Source organism: Myotis brandtii, unplaced genomic scaffold (assembly GCF_000412655.1).
Source record: "Myotis brandtii unplaced genomic scaffold, ASM41265v1 scaffold9, whole genome shotgun sequence".
NCBI classification, from domain to species: Eukaryota; Metazoa; Chordata; class Mammalia; order Chiroptera; family Vespertilionidae; genus Myotis; species Myotis brandtii.
The window spans coordinates 961349-982610 of record NW_005371693.1 but is presented as its reverse complement, the minus strand read 5'-3'; the positions used below and the strand labels follow the sequence as shown (position 1 = coordinate 982610).

The window sequence follows — 21262 nt, the reverse complement described above, 5'->3', positions numbered from 1 at the left end:
GGTGGTGAGGGAGTAAGAGATAAACTAAAGGACTTGTATGCATACATATGAGCATAACCAATGGACACAGACAGGGGGTTGGGGGGGTCGTCCAGGGAGAGGTCAATGGGGGAAAAAGGAGACTTATGTAATACTTTAAACAATAAAGAATTTAAATAAAAAAAAATCTTTTATTGATTTTAGAGAGCAAGGGAGAGGGATAGAGGGAGAGAAATATCAATTGGCTGCCTCCTGCATGCCCCCTACTGGGGCTCAAGCCCACAGCCCAGGCATGTGCCCTGACCCGGGGCTGAACTGGTGACCTAAGACCTAACTGGAGACCTTTTGGTGCATGGGATGATGCTCAACCAACTGAACCACACTGGCCAGGGCTGCATTGATGTTTTTATTTTGAAAGGACACATAAAAGTTTTATAGTCTTCTGTGGGCAGATTAGTCAAATGAGAGAAAATATCATAAATATTCAGAAAACATTTAGATCAAGCCCCCCCAAAATCATTCTTAACAATGATTTCTTTGAACAATGCAAATAGCTTGCTCAGCAGAGTAAAAGTCCCAGGAAATAAAAAATTGAGCTTTTATCAGGTTTTTGCTTCTACAGAAGATTTTAGCAATATATTGTGAGCAAGGAAAGTACTCAATTTCCAGGACCTACATTTTTTTGGCATTGTTGTTGTTTTACTGGAAAAGAAAATTTAATTCTGAGAAACATCTTTTTCACTGGCCTACCCAGAGCAAAGATTCAGCCTGAGTGTCATTAGCAAATTGGGGCATTTTCTCAACCTGCTCTTGCCTTTGGCTCTCATGCTGAATTAGGAAGCCAGAACTTTGATTCATTATTTTAACGCAACATTTTATCCTTTTTGGAGGTGAAGTGTTCTTTTGAAAAGGAATTTAAGACCTTATTAAATTCGCACGACCTTATAAAAGTAGATTACATTCCTAATTCTCTTTTATACTGACACTCGTAATGTTATACTTACTAGTTTATTATAAATGTAGTTGTGGCTATTCAGTGAAACCAGGAGGTAAATATTAAAACATAACAGAGCTACAACTCACCTGACTTCCGGTTTGGGTATGATCCTGCATAGCTTCTTATGATTCTGGGATGACTTGATTAGGTTGCCTGAGGCAGTTCAGGAGAAAGATACTGACAACTTTCCTTTTCTTCTTTACGGATAAGTTATCAGTGCCTCTCCTCATGGAGTAGCTCCCGTTCTTTTTAATCCAGTTAGTTCTCCCACCTCCCTTTTAATCACGACAGTTCAGGAAGCAGAGTGTCCCCAGGCCTGTTAAGGAAAAGCAGCAAGGACCCCAGGAACGAGCCGTTTGTAATTCCATCGTCTCTTAAGCAGCTGCTACTCAGACACATCAGATGCTTTAGCATTGGAATGCCCACAAGGCTGGGAAGCTTTCTTTTGGGGAGGAGGGCTGATAAATATTAATAGACTATAATCCTTCATTAATAAAAATGAAAATCCATCCACGGCTGTACAGCTCGTGAAGTGGCCACCAGCCACCTGGGAAGACTGTCGTCCAAATTGGGATGTGCTGTAAGTGTAGAAAGCACACGGGGTTTTGGAGGCTTCATTGGAAAAGAAAAATGTAAAAATCTCTCATTAATCTATTTTATATTGATGACATCTTGAAATGATGACATTTGAGATATGTTGGGTTAAATAAAATACATTATTAAAATGAATCTCATCTGTTTTATCTTTTTTTTTTAAATGTGGCTGCTAGGAAATTCAGGCTCACATTGTATTGCTCTTAGAGAGTGCTGTCCTAATGGCAACAGAAATACCATATTTAAGCGCTGTGATTTTAACAGTTCTCGTAATGCTCTGGGTGTATGTATCCAGTATAATAACAGGTTTCCTGTGTTTTTGGTTCCTTAAGGTTGAAATCAGCATTCAGAGCAACTTCCAGCCTGGGATGAAATTGGAAGTGGCCAATAAGAACAACCCAGACACGTACTGGGTGGCCACTGTGATCACCACCTGCGGGCAGCTGCTGCTTCTGCGCTACTGTGGTTATGGGGAGGACCGCCGGGCTGACTTCTGGTGTGACGTGGTGATAGCAGATCTGCACCCCGTGGGGTGGTGCACGCAGAACAACAAGGCCCTGATGCCTCCAGATGGTAAGCTCCCAGCTGGCCCAGGATTCAGAGCTTCTGGGTTTACAGGCCGTCCTTATTCATGGTGTTTGCAGGTATAACCTTGCAGAAATTCCATAGTGGATTTAGCGGGAAGGTCTAGCACTTTAAAGATTGCCTCCTGGGTTTCATTAGTTTGAGGGTGCCAGAGTGAGAGGGAACTTGGGTGCATTCTTGGATGTCAGGGCTGTTCCTGACAGCTGAGCCAATCATGGCCTTTAGGAGACAAAAGCTCAGGAGCCTGATTTTGGAGGTAGGAGAGGAGGCTGAGACTGAGGTTTCAGTTTCCATTGCCGATGGATTATGTTGCATTTCTTTTGCTTTAGAGATTTCACATTTTGAACAGTGCTGTAGAGCATCTGTAGGATCTCTCTAAGTTTTCATCTTTCTTGTTGTGGGGAGTCTCTCAGGGTGGATGCACGCAGAAACCAAAGAGGAGGCATTCAATAAAACAGTGGCAATTTTACCCCCGGTGGACATGTGGCAATGTCAGGAAGCATTTTTGTCTGTGAGAGGGGAGGAGGAAGGAGCTCTTGGCATCTGGTGGGAGGAAGCTAGGATGCTGCTAAAATATCCTACACTGTAGCGGACAGCACCCCAACGAAGAATTATTGAATTCAAACTCCAATAGTTGAGAAACGCTGCTTTAGAGTGGGCAGCATATTACAAATGCATTAAAGGAGCTCATATGATCCTGTCAGTGAGAAAAACTGAGTCAGCCAATATTTGAACAACCTATCCTCGATGTTTCATTATATGATGACGGCAGCAGTTATATTTGAAGACTTCTGATGCTAATTCTCAAGTGTGATGTCTTCTTAGTACTTGTCTGCCACTTTTAGCTTTGAATGGATATTTTTATTTCAAAGTGACATGTTAAGTTTTAGAGCTGAATTCCAAGTTCATTGTGTCCACCATATTTAGTTGCTTTCACCATTCAGAGCATTTGAATTTTATCTTCTTATGTTCTGAGATTTTGTTTTTTGATAGGTGGGAATGGTCAATGGTTTCTTACTCCCCCTTTTTATGCATAATCGAGAGCCTGATAAATAGTGGGGGTCATAATAAATGCAAGGAGTTTGAGTTGCGTTAATGGGTATATGTCAGGATTGAAGTTGTTGCCTTGGCCATAGCTAACACCATGACCTTTTGTTGTCTCAGGAGAAAGAGAGAAAGGCCCTTCTTGCTTTGGGTCTTTGCACCTGCTCTCTCCTGTGCCTACACCCTCTTCTTCCTCCAGCTGGCAGCTTATCTTACCCCTTCCTCAGGCAACTGTGGTCAAGGACTCCTGTGCCCTTAATGTTGATCATATTTGCAACTGTGCCTTCCATTGATTTAAAAAAAAAGAGATATAATTCACATACTATCAATTCATCTCTATAAAGCTCAGTGGTTTTTAATATAGGCACCAGGGTGTGCAGCCATTATCACTGTCTAATTCCAAAGCATTTCCATCATCTCATAAATAAGCCCTGCACCCATTTACAGTCACTCTCACTCTCCCCTCCCCCCAGGACCTGGCCCTAATCTACTTTCTGTTTCTGTAGACTTGTTTATTCTGGACATTTCCCATATATGGAATCGTATAGTGTGTGGCCTTTTGTGTTCGGCTTCTTTTACTCAGCATTTTGTATTCAAAGCTCATCCATGCTTAGCACGTATCAGGACTTCATTCCTTTTTATAGCTGAATCATATTCCATCATATGGATCAACCACATTTTGTTTAACCATTTGTTAATCGGTGCGCATGTGGGTGCAACTGTTCTTTGAATTGTGTGGTTCTTTAAATAGAAAACTCCTTTCCCCTCACCCCGCCCCTTTTTGTATTGGTTGTGTCTTTGTATACAGAAGTGTGAGTCTTTATTTCTCACCTCTGTTGAGGGTTACTTCTCAGGTGAGTGCTGGAGAATGGTGTTAATGCATGAGGCTTTATTTTTCACACCTGTTCTAGTTCTGCAAGAGCAAATAGTTGGCTGAACATTATCTGTAATGCCTTTGGTAATGCTTGCTTCTCTTAGTCCCAGGCTCAGCCTAAATTGTGCCATTAGTGGGAAAATTAATTAATTTATTTTTACTCTTTTTACAAAATTTTAAGTGTACAGTACATTATTGGTAATTATAAGAAGAATGCTGTACAGCAGATCTCTAGAACTTTTTCATTCTGCATGACTGAAACTTTATACCCATTGAAGAGTAACTCCCCATTTCCCCTTTCCTAGCCTCAGGTCACCACCATTCTACTCTGTTTGTGAGTTTGAAGGCTTTAGATGCAGAATCATGCAGTGTTTGTCCTTTTGTGACTGGTGTATTTCACTTAACATAATGTCCTTAAGGTTCATCCATGTGGTAGCATGTGACAGGATTTCCTTTTTAAAGGCTGAATAATATTCCATTTGGCTTTGAATGCAAACAGCCACTAAGGTGAGAAGATATAACATGCAATAATTTAACTTACCTGTGATTTCTGATCTGTCATAGAGTAAACCAGTCTCGATGGATGAATTGTATGGATGGAGTATTGGGAAAATAGCAGTTGTAGTTAGAAAATTAGACTAATAATTCTCATTTGCCCAGCTCTGCACGCAAAGGCCATGTAGATATGCCCCTACACTCTCAGGAGGGTACAGACAGACATGCATTAATTGCAGGGAGCTGATACACACTTGGGGGCACCGGGAGAGGGGAATGCAGGAGGGAACCAAGAGGCAAGTCCCCACTCTCTGTCCTTGCTTGTCTCATTCATGCATGACTCACTCTGAAAGTTTGACAATATAGTAGCTAAACGTCCTTGGAAAAGATGTGAGATGGCGTCACGTTATAGATCATTTAGTGAATAGTTTTAGAGAGAAGTTCCATGGCACTGAATTTTAAGACTCTAAAGAGCTAAAGGGTTCACTCGGTAAACATCCATGCTGTTGCTTGAGAAAGATGGTGTAGTTTATTAATTGATTCTTCTTTCTCACTTGGATGAAAAATGTGGCAGCAGTCACAGTTTCAGAAACACTGTCAAATTTGTATCCTACTGACTTCCTGCTATTAGGCAAGACACAGACACACTTAACATGACAAATTCAAAATGAAAAATGGGGAAAAGCCTGTAAAAAGGGAAACCACTAATGTGACTGGAAGATTGGAAGGCTTTTCACAAGGTAACAAGTTATGCTAATTTTGAGAATTTCTCTATTGCTCATTTTAAAGAACTTAAAAAAAATTTAGTAGGTAATCAATATGCCTTGGAAATCTTTAGTGCAGAGAACAAAGTCAGGAAATAGCAGGTTCACAGGGCAAAAGGTTTTATTGATTGCTGCAGTACAGGATAATTATTGCTTTGTGGCTAGACAGCACTTGTTCCACTGGGAATTGTAGACTATTTTTGAAGAAGGATTCTTGTTTCTGTGGTTTTCTGTCTTAGAGAGCTAATATCATTGTGAATTCCGCAAATGTACCTGGTTGATCTTTCTGGTGGTTAAACTTGAAAGGCATCTCAGAATATTAACATGAGTTCAAGCAGTCCATGACACATAATAGTCTTGTTTGGAATGTTCTATGGTGATAGGTTTCTTACTGATCCCAGGAATTGGGGTGGGAGAGTGGGTTGTATGAAGAGAGGAACATTGCCGTTGGAGCCAGGACCTGAGATGCTTATCTTGCTTCTGCCATTAGCTTAGCTACATGGGTGAGTCCCCTCCTAATTTTTGTATCTTTAAAATGAAGTTAAAGTATAAATATAATCTCTCAAGAGCTTTCTAGTCTGACATGCCCTGGTTTGTGATCCTTGTCAAAGAAAGGAGGAGGGAGAAGGTGCTACTTTTCCTACTGTATGCATGAGCAATGGAATTTGTTTTGGAATTACGGTCTATGGAAATCTAGCCCAGGCATCAGTACGAAGTACGGAAGTACAGCTCCTAGGTTACTGTTGGGGATGATGAAGTTTCAATGGATTGAGGGCCAAACTAGGTTGGGAAATTACTGTGAGTGCCTGGGTCCATCGTTGCTGGCAATGGATAGCTTTTTGCTCACTCATGATTGTAGACTGAGAAAAATCAGCACAAGTAGAGTTGAGTCATTCAGTATATGGAGGACAGCTTCAAAATATGGTTGGACCAGGAAAGATGATGGGAACTTGGGGTGATTTGGGGCAGAGAGAGGGGGTTGCCTTGCATGGTCAGACTGAGGTTGCAGCGCATAAGATCTTTCAAGATGTTTGGGATTGTTCAAAATTGTCTTACTCTTCTGAAACCATTGCATTGAAAGAGACTTGTTTTATTATTTTCGATGATAGTTTTACCAAACATGTAACCTTCCTTACAGTCCCATATTTTCCTGCCTTACTCCTTGAACTGAACTTAGCCTTTGAATTAACATGAGCCATCATTATTATTTTAAACTAGAGGCCCGGTGCATGAAAATTTATGCACTGAAGGAGGGGGGTCCCTCAGCCTGGCCTGCTCCCTCTCACAGTCTGGGAGCCCTCAGGGGCAGGAGGTGACCCGGCGATCAGGGGTAGGAGATGCCCCATCACACCTCTGCTGCTGCCACTGCCAGCAGCACAAGCCTCAGTCAGCCCTGGTTACCTGAGCCTCGGGCGACCCTGGGCGGCTGGGGGGCTGAGGAGACTGGGGGTATCTGGAGGCAGGCGTGCAGAGTGGCTGTGGGCACCGCCATCTTTGAGGGCATGGCAGTCAATTAGCATATTCCCTCCTTATTGGCTGTGGGCACCACCATCTTTGAGGGCATGGCAGTCAATTAGCATATTCTCTCCTTATTGGCTGTGGGTGCTGCCATTGTTGTGACAGTGTGAGGGTCAATTAGCATATTCCCACTTTATTAGATAGGATGTTATGAGGAAGGAAACGCACAGCAGCAGACAGAATACCACTAACAAGGGCGTGTTTAAAGAGACCTGGGTTTAGTGGCCAATTGGCCATTCAAAGAGCAGTGTTTCTGCTCCTGAGCTAATCAGTATTAATCTTTTCTATTAAAAGTGTTAAGAAACTGCTACATTAAAGCACACCACTAAGTGAGGTGGAGGATTAGCTTTTATTAGAGCTGCAAGATGTAAAACGTTTTGGCTTAGTAAATCAATAAGGCTTGATTTATTCATAAGCACATGCAAAGCTCACATAGGGCAGCTGACAAATAATTATTGTTTACAGTGATAATGTAAGGAAGTCATTTAATCCAGTGATCGTTGCACTGCTATTTATTGAGAAGGAGCAGCAATACCTTTTGATGTCTGGTGTGGGGTAGCTCTGGAGTTCTAGCAGGTAGGTACCCCCTGAGGCCCTGAAAGGAATACTGTTAAATTGCAGGTAAATGCATGTGATGATGTCCGTCCACAGAACACTCCTCTGCTTCTACACTGAGAAGTATTTATGTATGCTTTCTACTGTTGCAGGAAAAGTATTGGCATTAGGTGCCTTAGGAATCATATCACTAGTTTTTATTTTCCCCATTATGAAAATTCCTATAATTTGAATTGCAAACTCTGCAGTCTTGCCAGAATGACTCTATTTACCATTCAAACTTGAATCAAAATTACTGGAGTTAGTTATTATATAACTTATTTGAATAAAGGGATGTTTATTCATGAAGCATTAGGAGAAAGTGTGAATATGGCCTTATGTTATGAGGGTAGATTCTGCCAGGTTCTGAAGCCTAGTCCGAGGGCTGTTTTAGGGACTGTTGTTTTTACTGTAGTTGATTGCAAAGTAAGAGATGCTGGCAGGGGTGCACAGGACTGTAAATTGATCAGATGACAGGATTTACCAATCCATAACCATTGTCGAACGGAGGACTGAGAAGTACAATTTGATTGTTATGCAAAATTATCAGAGTTTGCCATTCATATTTTATTATTTAAGTGACATTTTAGTAATACTAATGAAACCTACTCAGTCACAAATACATGGTTTCATTTGTGTATTAATAAGAAAATTAAGTATATATGCTAAAATCTTAAAGAGCAAAATTAATTTTAAGCAAAGTTAAGGGAGGCACAGGGATTAAACTCATTAATCATTAGATCATTAATATAAAGAGAAAAAACATATTGTTATAAGAAAAGGTAGGATGTATTTGATAAGTATGACAGTAAGTAAACTAAAAGTCATAGGTATATATTTTAAAAAGCGAGTTAGTATCCTATTGTGAAAAAGCCATTTTTGACAATGTTGTGTGAAAGAAGGAATATTCAGGTAGGAAAAGAGTAATCCTTTCTCTCTAGGTACTTAATGGCCTTTTAAAAACAAAACACGTGGTTTTGAGTCCTATCTGGTCAGGTGGAGAGCCTGTGAACAGATTCATCATGGTGTAGACCAGAGGGGACTTGGTTTGCCAATGTGTGGGTGTGTTTATTGTGTGATGACCATATATGTGTTTATGTGTTCATGAGCATGTGTGAGCATGCATGTGCTGGCATACATGCATGAGTGTGTTTGTATGTATGTGCATTTGTATACATAGATGAGGATATGTGTGTGTTTGTGTATGCATGAGACTGTGTGTGTGTGTGTTGATCTAAGCAGTATTTTGAAATAATTTTAGTATTTACCATTTACAAATCACTTCCATTAAAAGTCTGGGTTGTGGTCATCTCCTGAAAACTTAGATGATGCAGACCTGTTGGACCTGCATTCCACAAGGCATCCCTTACTGGAGCGCCTGCCACTGCAGGTGGCCGTTTGTTTGCTCTCCAGACCTTCTGTTCCCCGTGTGGGCTTCTAATCTGCTCAGGCCCCATGGGCGTCTGGGCTGACACCTAGAAACAGGAGAGCCACACAGGGCCTCGTGCAGCCTCTGAGCGTGTGACCTCAAGTTTCCGAGGCTCTGTCTTACAACATCAGTTGGACCAGATATTGTTAAGGTTTTCTTCAGCTCAAAAATGTTTTGAATGTAAGAATTCAAATAGCAATGAATGGAACTTATGAAAGGGCTCTGAAATAAGATTCCTTATGAACAGAACCCTTTCCTCTTTTTTAGTTTGTGGAAAGAACACAAAGACCAAACAAGTGAAGGCAGACTAAATGGTCCTCATATAAATCAGAAACCTTTGTACAGGTGGTGATGTACAACTATTTGTTTATGAGTAAAAATTATAATCTTTTCTCCTATAAATCCCTGATTGGCATTTGTATTTTTTGAAACTTATGATATATTTCATATCCCTTTATCATTTTCTTGCCCAGTGTATGAATGAATCATGAATTTTAGCATGTTTGTATTCTGGATCTCCAATTAAAAACAGTTTTTCTCACCCACCAAATCATTTTATTGTGTGCCTACTGTGCACCAAGTAACTAAAATGAACCTTAGAAAAGCCATATAAATTGGCTGGTATTATTCTTGTATTTCATTTTAAAAAAAATGTGCCTTGGGAAGGGTAAATAACTTGTCTCCAGGCCAGACAGCTTGTAGTAGATTTTAAGCTAAGGGTAGAATTTTCCCCTCAGTTTTGAAATCAATGCTTTGAAAATAGCAGGGGTCAGTAAACATTTGTTTATTGATTTCGTGTGTCAATATGACTTTAGAATGTTCAGACTTGAAGTACTGGAAACATACTATTAAGGAAATTTGTAGAATTGACTCCTTGTGATTTTTAGGAAGAGGGTGGAAAGCTTCTTGTCCAGAATGTTTTGTCAGTTTTGGAGGCAAATAAATGGAAGAGATTTGGGCTGCAACTTCCTTGACAAATGGTAATCATGAGATTATGTAAAGTTATGTAAATTGTATCAGATGCTATTTGGGTTTTTTGCACTACATGAAAACTGTGAGCACAAAGCGGCACTAGAAGATTTTCCTTTTTGGTGTTAGTCATAAATGAATTTATTTTCTCTTGCTTCTTAATCCAGCAGCATGTGTACTTTAAATCAAGCGTGTGTTTAGTTCTGTGTGACGTGTGGGGGTTAGTCAGTTCTGTGGGTTCTTGGCCTCTAGTCTAACTCTGTTAATTCTTCACCTTCTTAACTGTCAGAGCCCTAGTATTACCTGTCTGCCCTCCTCCCTTCGGCCCCCACCTTCCCGGCTAGAGATCCTGGCCTGGGCTTCCCCGACTAGACTCAAAGCTGCGGTTCTCAACCTGTGGGTCGCGACCCCTTTGGCGGTTGAACAACCCTTTCACAGGGGCCGCCTAAGACCATCCTGCATATCAGATATTTACATTATGATTCATAACAGTAGCAACATTACAGTTATGAAGTAGCAATGAAAATAATTTTATGGTTGGGTCACAACATGAGGAACTGAATTTAAAGGGCCAGAAGGTTGAGAACCACTGGCTCAAAGGAAGGCTTCCATACACCAGGGTCAGCTCCCATCCATCCCGGTTCCTTTAATACCCAGAATGGATGACTAGTGTACCAGGGGTAGAGCCTGCGAGAGAAGCCTGGACTCACTTTTGCACAGACTGGTCTGCCTTGGTACAGCTGGCCCTCTGGGACCTCTGCTGCTTCCAGCCCTGCCCCTGCCCCACGGACCTCTCTTGTTTCCCCACCCCGAGTCAGGAGCCCTTGGTGCTGTCTGTCCGCTCTCCATCATGCCTCTGACTGCCCTCTAGCCTGTTGTGCCGGTGAGCGTCTCCCAATTCTCTTCCTGCTCTGGGCTCTTGAACAAGCCTCTGACTTCCTGCTGCTTCTTATTCAGGCTCCCAACGTGGCTCCAGGTTTCAGGGCCAGGCTGACCTTCCAGGCCCAGGCTTTCCTCAGGCCACGCCTCTGCTCCAGGGCTGCGCCCCCATCCAGGGCTGAGCCTTCTCTCAAGGCCATGTTGACTGTCCAGGGTCATGCCTTCTTTCTAAAGTCACATGGACCTTCTAGGGCTGTGCTTCTGTTCTCTGCAGAATTTTCAACAGTTATATATAGTGGCTGAGGAATAGTTTACAATATTAAACAAAGCTTACTTTGTTTTACAAAATTAAAACATTTTACAATATAAATTCAGTCTCACACATAATACATAGCTTTAGCCATGACATCACACAGGAAGTGTGACATTGACTTTTTACATTGGCCCTGGACAGATAGATGTTAAATGCTAGAACTGTGGATAGTTTTATTATTATAAACACACGTAGTAAAATTAACATATCAAAAAACTAAATGAAGTGTTTAATTTTATTTAAACATTTTTAGATTAAAAATTTGATATTTACTAGTTATAATTTGTAATTTTCTTATTAATTTTAGTAGATAATTTAGAACATTTAAATGAAAAGTAGCTTTTTTGAAGACATAAAAAATTCAAAAGTTTGATTTTTGCACTTTACATTTTTTTGATTAAAAATATTAAAATTATATAGACTGGCTATAATTATATTTTATGTTTTAATCCCTTAGATGATTTCTGTGTATAGAATACAAATTATGTGAAAATTTTGAATTCCTTAAAACTAGATAGTTAATAATTTCTCTGAAATGAGGGCAAGGAAAAGAAATGTTATGGAATAAAGGTATAAAAATTTATGTAAGTCTTTATTTTATTACTTATCCAAACATTGCTAGCCCATCAACAAAATACCCAGACACATTAAATTTAGTAATATTTGGCATTTTGCCAACTTGCAGTCATCTATAAACTAGAGCCCTTTACAAACTTTTTGATTCTGTCATTATGAAGCCACATTTGTCAGTATAACATAGGAGGATAGGCCATACTTTACTCCACAACCTGTTCACTTGATAAATAACTTTAAAATATTTCCACCTGTGCTATATGCACCTACATTTATATTCTTGCCTGTCCATGTAATGGGTGGGCCTGTTCAAGGTTTCCACAGTGGATTTCTCATGTTCCCTCGAACTGGACATCTTTCCAAGGCTTAGTGGCCCGGGTCTGTTTAAGGAGTTAGTTTCCAGATCCTCCCTGAAACCGACCATGGGTGTCCTTTCCTGCCTCATCCACCCCGGCCTCCTTCTCCACTTGAGAGAAGAATGTCACTGTGTGCACATGGGATAGCTGTGTCCGAAGTGCAGCCTCATATACTCGAGGCATCACACCAACCTTCCAAACATAACATTACAAAACCACAATTTACTGTGGTCCTCCCTTAGCCAGTTTCACTTTCTATGGTTTCGGTTATCCACAGCCAACCAGGGCCCGAAAATATTAGATGGAAAATTGCAGAAATAAACAATGTGTAAATTTTAAATGGTGCGCTGCTCTGAGTATTGTGATGAAATCTGTCCCCCGCCTCCAGTTGTCTCGCTTGAATCATCCCTGCTTCCAGCATCTCTGTGCTGAATACACTCCCTGCCTGTTAGTCACTCCGTAGGTGTCTCAGTGATCTGGTCGGTTATCAGCGAGAGAGAAACAGAGGGAGACAGACAGCATTTCACAGAATTTTTATTACGGTGTATTGTTACAGTTCTGTTTTATTATCAGTTATTATTGTTAATCTCCTACTATGCTTGATTTATAAATTAAACTTTATCATAGGAATGTATGCATAGAAAAAACATAGTGTAAGTATATATAGGGTTCAGTACTGTGTGTGGTGTTCTTGGGACGCATCCTCCTCAGGTAGGGGGACTACTGTACCTTTTATGTTCACTCCTCAGACCTTATCATGTTATTTTAGCTATTTTGGTCAGGACTAAAAATGATTTTGATAATCTAAGCCAAAAGAACATTTTTATTTAATAGTCAGAGACATTTTTAAAAGTTTGACTATATATTATATTTTTATTTGCATGTAGTTGTTGTACAATATTATATTAATTTGAGGTGTACACCACAGTGATTTGACATTTATATACTGTACAATGTGGTCACCTTCCAAACATAACATAATGACTTGTTGCTACAGATAAGTAGTATGAATGAGCAATAAAAGACTGTTGGAAATCGAAAGGTGCTAACCTTAGGATACAAGTCTGAGGGGTGTGGGATGGACCTCTGATTTCAAGGAGAAAAAAGAACAGTACACCAACTGACTGTAAAGTAGTTCCTGTTTATGCCTATTTAAAAATACAGCCCAAGTGCCCAACAGTAGATGAATGGATTAAGAAACTGTGGTACATTTATACAATTGAATATTATGCAGCTGGAAAAAAGAAGCATCTCTTACCCTTTGAGACAGCACAGAAGGACCTGGAGAGTATTATGCTAAGTGAATAAGTCAGTCAGAGGAAAACAAGTATCACATGATCTCACTTATATGTGGAATCTGATGAACAAAATAAACTGATGAACAAAAAGGATCCAGAGACATTGAAGCACACAATAGACTGATGTATTTCAGAGGGAAGGTGGGGGAAGTGGGAAGAGTTTAACCAGTAAACTTTTATGCAGATACGCATAGCCCATGGATAGACAATAGGCCTGGGAGGAGAAGGGAGTGGAGTGAAGGGGGTCAGTGGCGGAAAAAAGAGGGTATGTGTAATACTTTTAACAAAAAATAAATTAAAGAAATAATAAAAATACATGGTGGAAGAGATCAGATCATTCTATTGAATGTATATATGGAAGTGATATAGAAGTTTCATTCAAAATGTCATATGTACAGTAAAAGTATGACATCCTTTGCAACTATTTGAACAAATGAAAACTTTTAGAATGCCAACTTGAAAACACGTGAGGAAGAAACAGATTTTCAGAATTGTTTGAAGGGGGTACGCGGCAGGAAAATTTGAAGAATGGTGGTATAGACAGCTATGTTAGATGAAAGGCCGTTCTGAAAACCTGATGAATCCCTCCTTTCCTGGGCAACTATTTGGCCGTGACAATCTGGAAGGTGTACATTTGGCCAGAGCCATGCTTACCTGAACCTTGTGGGTCTGTAAATATTTTGAATATGCTCCATGTCCATCCTGGAGACAGGATGGGATGAGCTGTGACCCGCCCTGAACCCATCTCTGGTCCCTCGCTCTCCCTGACTGGGTTTTTAAGGATGGTGCTTTCCCACAGCCCTTCTTGTTCACTCAGTAAGACAGTGTTTCCTACAATGTAGGTGTTTAGAAGTTCTCAGGGCTTTGACAGGATTTATCACGATTGGGCTTTTACAAAGTTTATATTTAGTTATTGGATTCCTTTGGTAATCAATGTGTGAGTCTTCCTCCAGATTCTTTTTTTTTTTCAAAAAATATATATTTTATTGATTTTTTTACAGAGAGGAAGGGAGAGGGTTAGAGAGTCAGAAACATCGATCAGCTGCCTCCTGCACACCCCCTACTGGGGATGTGCCCGCAACCAAGGTACATGCCTTAGACCGGAATTGAACCTGGGACCTTTCAGTCCACAGGTCGATGCTCTATCCACTGAACCAAACCAGTTTAGGGCTTCCTCCAGGTTCTTGCTGACAGGAAACCTAGATCCAGAAGAAGGGAGATTTGGGGATGATGGGGTAGAACCCACTCATGGATACCAGCAGCTGGTTTGGTCCTTAAACAACACTACTATTGCCATAGAGATGAAAAAAAATGTTATGTCAATCTATGAAGGATTATTTATTGAGGTTTTACTATGTGTCTGATTTCTTTTGGTGGGATTATACATATAGGGTGTTCCAAAAAAAATGTGTATACACTTTAACAGCTGATAGCTCAATTTTGAAAATGAACTGTATTTTAATAAACACTGCCTTTATAATTACTCAAAGTGTGTGTATACATTTTTGGGGACACCCTAAATAATTATTACTAAGCATTTATATGAAGCACATTTGTAATACAATCAGCTTTTGGCCCATGACACTCAGATGAAGACCTATTTTTTGGAAATGGATGTTTTATGTGGCAGCTGCCAATGTACTTTCTTATTTGTCGGTCATATCTACTTTGGCTGTTCACTCTTGAAGATCTCATCTCATTCTTGTCTTACTAAAAAGTATCAGAAGTTAATTTGAAATTCTAATCTCTGGAATGGATAATACCTTTTTCTTGTCCAGGTGGGAACTGCTCTGAGACAGCACTTTTTTGGTGTATTTTGAAATTTGTCTTTTTTATGCTAAGCATTTTTCAAGGGTGAACATTTACAAGAGCTGGAGGCTGATGTGATTGGTAATGGAAGCCTGACCCCTAACCTCTGTGGGGATCCGCTGGGGCTAAATGGAAAGGTCCCTCTGCTCCGTATTCTGCTGGTATTTAAGTAAAATAAATTGGAGCGTCCACAGCTGGCTCCTGTGTGGTAAGAGTGCTCTTCAGGCCCTAACAAGGAGTGGAGGACATTGACCTGTGTCGGGTGGCTTGGTTAGTAGCTCATCTGTACCTCTCGCTTGGTGTGACCTTGGGAAAAAGTCACTTAACCTCTCTGCATTTCACACTCTCCGCATCTTTAAAATGGCTAATTATTACCTGACCTTGCTCTCTCTCTGTGGTATTGTCAGCACCAACTTTGATGGCAGATGCAAAAGCTCTCTGGAACCTGTAGAGCACTGCAAGGGGGAAGAACGCTCAGCATCGCTTTCCCTCATTCTTCTCTTTTTTTTAACTGTAAGAGGCCTACTGGTGCTTGCTCCCTAGGCAGGGACAAGGGAGGTGTGAGTGAGGAAGTGCCTGCATCTAGGACTGAAAGCCCAGAAATGCAGCTCAGAGGTGCTTGGGGTGTATCTAGCCCAGTGGTTCTCAACCTTGGCTGCACATTAGAATCACCTGGGAATCTTTTTAAAATCCCGATTTCTGGGCCTCATCCTCTGGAAATTCTGTTTCTTTGTTACTAATGTTGTGGCCCCACCCCATAACAAAGAAACAGAATTTCCGAAGGATGAGGCCCAGAAATCAGGATTTTAAAAAGATTCCCAGGTGATTCTAATGTGCAGCCAAGGTTGAGAACCACTTGCTTATACCTTTTTGTAGTAGTTATTTTTGCCTTGTGTTATCATAGTTTATGGATACATAATCACACCCATTGATTAAAAAACTAAGGCTTTGTGAACATGTCTAATCAGAAATACATATTTTCGATCCTAATACAATTTAATTACATGTGTGAACTTGGATTAGGTACCTCATTTTTAAACTTTGTGACCTTCGGTATTCCCACCTACGACCTGGGATAATGACAGCTGCCTGATAGGACTGTTTTATGTATTAAATGTCATCTGTACCAACTCCTCAGAGCAATGTTTAAGATGTAGGAGGAAATGGAGAAATGCTGTTTTTTTCTTCCTTAATTTTTTTTCTGGCTAAGAATGGTTTTATTCACTTTTTAATTTTACTTATTTACTATTTTTTAAACTTCCTTCCTTCCTTCCTTCCTTCCTTCCTTCCTTCCTTCCTTCCTTCCTTCCTTCCCTCCTCCCTCTCTCTCTCTCCTCACCCAAGGATGTTTTTATTGATTTGAGAGAGAGAAAGGAGAAAAGGGGTGGGTAGAAAAAGAAACATCAAAAGGGGTGGGTGAGAGAGACACATTGATCTGTTGGTTGCCTTCTGTATACAGGGACCGAACCTGCAACCTAGGTATGTGCCCTAACTGGGAATAGAACCCTTGACCCTTCAGTATACAGGAGGATGCTCCAACCAACTGAGTCACACCGGCCAGGGCAAAAACTTTCATTTTGTTTTAGAGCAGTTTTAGGCTCAGAGCAAGGGTGAGGGGAAGGGGCAGAGGTTTCCCATATACTCCTGCCTCTGCGCATGCACAGCCTCCCACACTATCAGCATGCCCCCACAGACAGTGCATTTGTTTCAACTTATGATCCTACATTGACAGGTCATCATCAGCCAGAGTCCACAGTATACATGAGGACTTGTTCTTGGTGGTGCGCATTCTGTGGGTTTGGACGTGTACCCACCATTACAGTGCCATACAGTGTAGTTTCCCTCCCTAAAAACTCTCCGCTTCACCTTTCACCCTTCCCTCACCCCCCACCCCCTGGGACCCACTGATCTGTTCACTGTCTCCATAGTTTTGCCTTTTTTGCGGGATGTTATATAGTTGCAATCATGTCTTGCATTTAGTTAAGCTCAGTAGTTGTTAAGTGGTTAAGAACAAAGCCTCTGAGCTAATTAAAAAAATAACGGCAAGCAAAGACTAATTGGTAGTAGTAGTGCATGTGTATTATTTACTCAAGATCCTTTTAAGTCTGACCGCACTGATGCACAACAACCACGCTTGGATTCTGAGGCTTTGCTGGAAGCAGCAGTTAGGAGCAGGGGAGGGGGCTGTTAGTCATACACACTTGTTTCACAGATAAATGATCGCTGACAGCCCAACTGCAGGGGAGGGGATGGAGCAACTGGGAAGAGTTGATAGCAACGCAAGAGCAATCTAATGCCTTTTCCTGTAGGAGCAAATGATCCTGTCAGTAGGTCAGGAGGGTGTGGGGTTATTACACAGTGAGGTGTCAGCTATGATAGGAGAGCGCTGAATAATTGATTTATACCATTCTCAATCCTCAAAAAGCTTTCACATTTATTCTATATCTACTAAGCAGGTGGCAACAGAAAGGGTTAAGCTCGGAGGACGTGGTGTGGAGAAATACAGACTGTAGAGAACTGGGACTCTGACAGACAGGTGCTCTATGAGTCGAATGTATTAATGAACTATTTTTATTTTATTTTATATATTTTTTAAATTCAAAGCATTTCTTTTTTTAAAAAAATATGTTTTTATTGATTTTAGTGAAAGGGAGGAAGGGAGGGAAAGAAACAGCAGTGTGAAAGAGAAACATTGATTGGCTGCCTCCTGCACACCTTGTACGGGAGATCTATCTGGAAACCCTGGCATGCGCCCTGACCGGGAATGGAACTGGCAACCTCCTGGTGCATGGGATGATACTCAACCAACTGAGCCACATTGGCCAGTGCAATGAACTATTACTGTAACTATGGTAGAACTCTTCTATACCCAGACTTCACGCATCAAATAGTTCTTATTCTAGCTCTTTAAACATCATAAAACCCTAAGCCAACACAGCCTCGAGGTACTGACCTGGTACACAAATAATAGATTTTAATGATTTTTGTATTTCGAGATGAACTGTGCTAGGTTGGTCAGCTGACGAACACGTGGGATGGGCATGTACTTGGTGAGGAACCAGGACAGCGCCGAGATAGAGCCTGTGGTGGGGACCCATGCTGGGGTAATGGTCATGGCTGAGAATCGGCCTGACCAGGAGTGTAGCTGAGTAGGTCCAAAGTTGAGGAAAACTCTGTATAGTTTAGCTGTCTGTTAAGATAGATTTTCTAAGATGACGTATTGATGTCCTGTCTGGTGGTGGGTGTAACCAGATGGGAAGTCCAGGTCCCATGTCCCAGGCATGGGGGCTCTACGGGACTGGCCAGAACAAAGCAAGACCCCATCAGTAAGATGGGCCCTATAGCAGGATTGAGCACTGGGTTGGACAATTTAGCATTATGGGTCAGGGTATGACCTGACCTCCCCAACAAGGTAGACTGAGGCAGGAAGAGGAAGCTGTGAAATGGGGCCACGTGATGCCTCTGGGACCTTGAACAGATGACCTGAATGAAACAAGTTTGGACCGGAGCAGGTTCGTGTGTCCCAGGGGTTACCTGTGGCTCCCTGGGTCCCGGGGCTGGGTGGCTTCTGAGTTGGAGATACAGTCTTTTTACCTCCTCGCGAAGTGACTTCCACACGGGGCATCCTAGAAACTGGGTGATGTCTGCTTTGGCGGCAGCAGTCCCTGGGATACAGCTGTTCCAGATGGACGACTGGCAGGGGATGGGAATCAGTGCATCAGCTTGAGGGTCTGAGGAAAGCAGAAGGCGAGTAAAAGAGGAAGAGACCAAAAGTCATGGCATTCCCAGCAGCACTCTGTGGGGCCAGGGAGTTGTTCTACCTGCTTTGGACCCTGGGTGATGGGCCTGGAACCAAACCTGCAGCTGATTTCTGAGATTTATCTCTGGGGGTCATAGTGTTCTATGGTCAGTTTAGGGGGTAGGGGTTTCCATCACACTTACCATCCCGTAACATTTGGAAATTGAGTAGCAACAGCATTTATAGACCAGTGTCACCTTGTTTTAGATCAGCGGTTCTCAACCTGTGGGTCACAACCCCTTTGGCGGTCAAACGGCCCTTTCACAGGGGTCACCTAAGACCATCCTGCGTATCAGATATTTACATTACATTTCATAACAGTAGCAACATTACAGTTATGAAGTAACAATGAAAATAATTTTATGGTTGGGTCACAACATGAGCAACTGTATTTAAAGGGCCAGAAGGTTGAGAACCACTGTTTTAGATGCTGTGTTAGGGAAGAGGTCTGTGATTCTGTTGATTTCATGCAGGTGATTTAGAGATGGAATGGGAGGGGCGATCAGAAAGGTAGGGAATGGGCTAGTGAGCACCCTGAACCAGGCATCTCAAGTGTCCAGTGCTTTTGAAAAATGTATTTTATTTTTAGAGCAGTTTTAGATTCAAAGCAAAAGTGAGAGGAAAGCACAGAGACTTCCCATATACTCCCTGCCCCCACACATGCATAGCTTACCCCACTATCAACATTCCTTCCCAGAGTGGTACATTTGTTACAGCGATGAACCTGCATTGACACATAATCACCTAAGATAGATGGGAACCACTGATCTGTTTATTGTCTCCAAAGTTCTGTTTATTGTCTCTAAAGTTTTGCCTTTTCCAGAGTGTCACGTAGTTGGAATCATACAGTATGCTGCCTTTACAAACTGGCTTCTTTCACTTAGTAAAATGCATTTAACTTTCCTCCATTTCTTTTCATGGCCATCTAGTGCTTTTTCCACTTCACTTCACTTCATGTCACGTCACTTCACTTCACTTCACTTTGGTGATCTTTGTGGGTATCTCATCTTTATCATGTTGTTTATCGCTTCACACACTTAGAGATGCTAGAGAAATAACAAGCTATTCTGTACTGCCATGCATGAGAACTTGAATGTACCACGGAGCTAACATGCAGAACGGCCAGAACAGCTTGTAGATTGTACAAGTTGCCTTTCCTTTGAAAGAAATTTATGTCAAGCATTTAAAAATGCTGCCTACTTTCCAAAGGTTAGCACCAATCTTGTAACAAAAGTTTCGAAGATTGAATGATTATACAAAATGAGGCCCAACTGTTTTTATTTTTAAATGTTCTTAGGCTATGCCGTGAGAAATTATAGTAACCAACTTTATATTTCTAAAGAGGTTTTATCAGAGGGAAGCACTATGGAAATATAATTTTAAGGGTTTTCATAATTATTTTTCTGACTATCTCTTACCAATTGACAGAGATGTTAGGCATAGTTGATTAAACAATGAAAAAATTTTAAAAAGCTCATAATGGCATATTTACACAATGGTGACTAAAAACTCCCCAAAGCCCATTGTGGATTAGGGAAGCAAGTTATAGCCATTGAAATAATTTGTAATTATTATTTTTTTTTACACTAGGCAGTTATGTCAAGTCATTAGAATCTGTTCAGCTTATTTCTTAGAGAAAGATCTGATGAATATCTTTTGAGATCGTCAAAACCAAAACAATTTCCAGCCCTAACTAGAACCAAACCTGCAGCTGATTTCTGGGATTTAACTCTGGGGGTCACAGTGTTATATGGTCAGTTTAAACATGAACACAACAAACTCTTCAATAATCAACAAAGAAAATAAAATCTATTTAAGGCTTACTCTCTGGTTTAAATATTTTATTGTCCTATAGCAATCAAGGGATGAATGGTAGGCCTTATTTAGTGTTATTTGGAGTAATATTTAATCACAGATTTGTTTTGTGAAATGAAGAAAGCAACATTCCTTTTACATCCTTCATCTGTACATCTAATGCATAATTTGTCAGCCCATCAAAATTAATTTTAGATCCCTAATGTACACAGAGCTTTAGATTTATACGTCTGGTTAATGGTTCTTTCAGTTAAGCATATGTATTTATGGATGTGCCCTTCTGGGCTGGATTTCTACGAAGCCATTTCTGTAGGGAGGATGTTCACATAAATAACCAAACAGGAAATAAATGTCAGTTACAAATTCTATTAACATAGCTGGCAGCAGTCCTTTAACAAATATTTAAGTATAGTGTGTTCATATTAAATTAATTTTTTTGAAATGCCTGTCTGCTCAGTTTGCCAATTCAACTCATCTTTCTCCAATCAAAAGAAATCTTACATTTAGAATATAGATCTCCTCTGACTACCTAGAAATATCCTGTGTTAAATTGTTATAAGGATTTTTAAGTTCAGCAG

The 21262-nt window shown here is 40.8% G+C and overlaps 1 protein-coding gene across 3 annotated transcripts in view; it reads left to right on the top strand.

Moving 5' to 3' along the window:
- SFMBT2 (Scm-like with four mbt domains 2) overlaps positions 1-21262 on the top strand; it is a 186186-nt gene that overhangs the window by 11615 nt on the left and 153309 nt on the right. For all 3 annotated transcript variants that reach the window (XM_014532599.1, XM_014532600.1, XM_014532598.1), the window contains exon 3: positions 1903-2143. In XM_014532599.1, coding sequence (XP_014388085.1) covers positions 1903-2143 — 241 coding nt within the window. The remainder of the gene's footprint in view (positions 1-1902; positions 2144-21262) is intronic.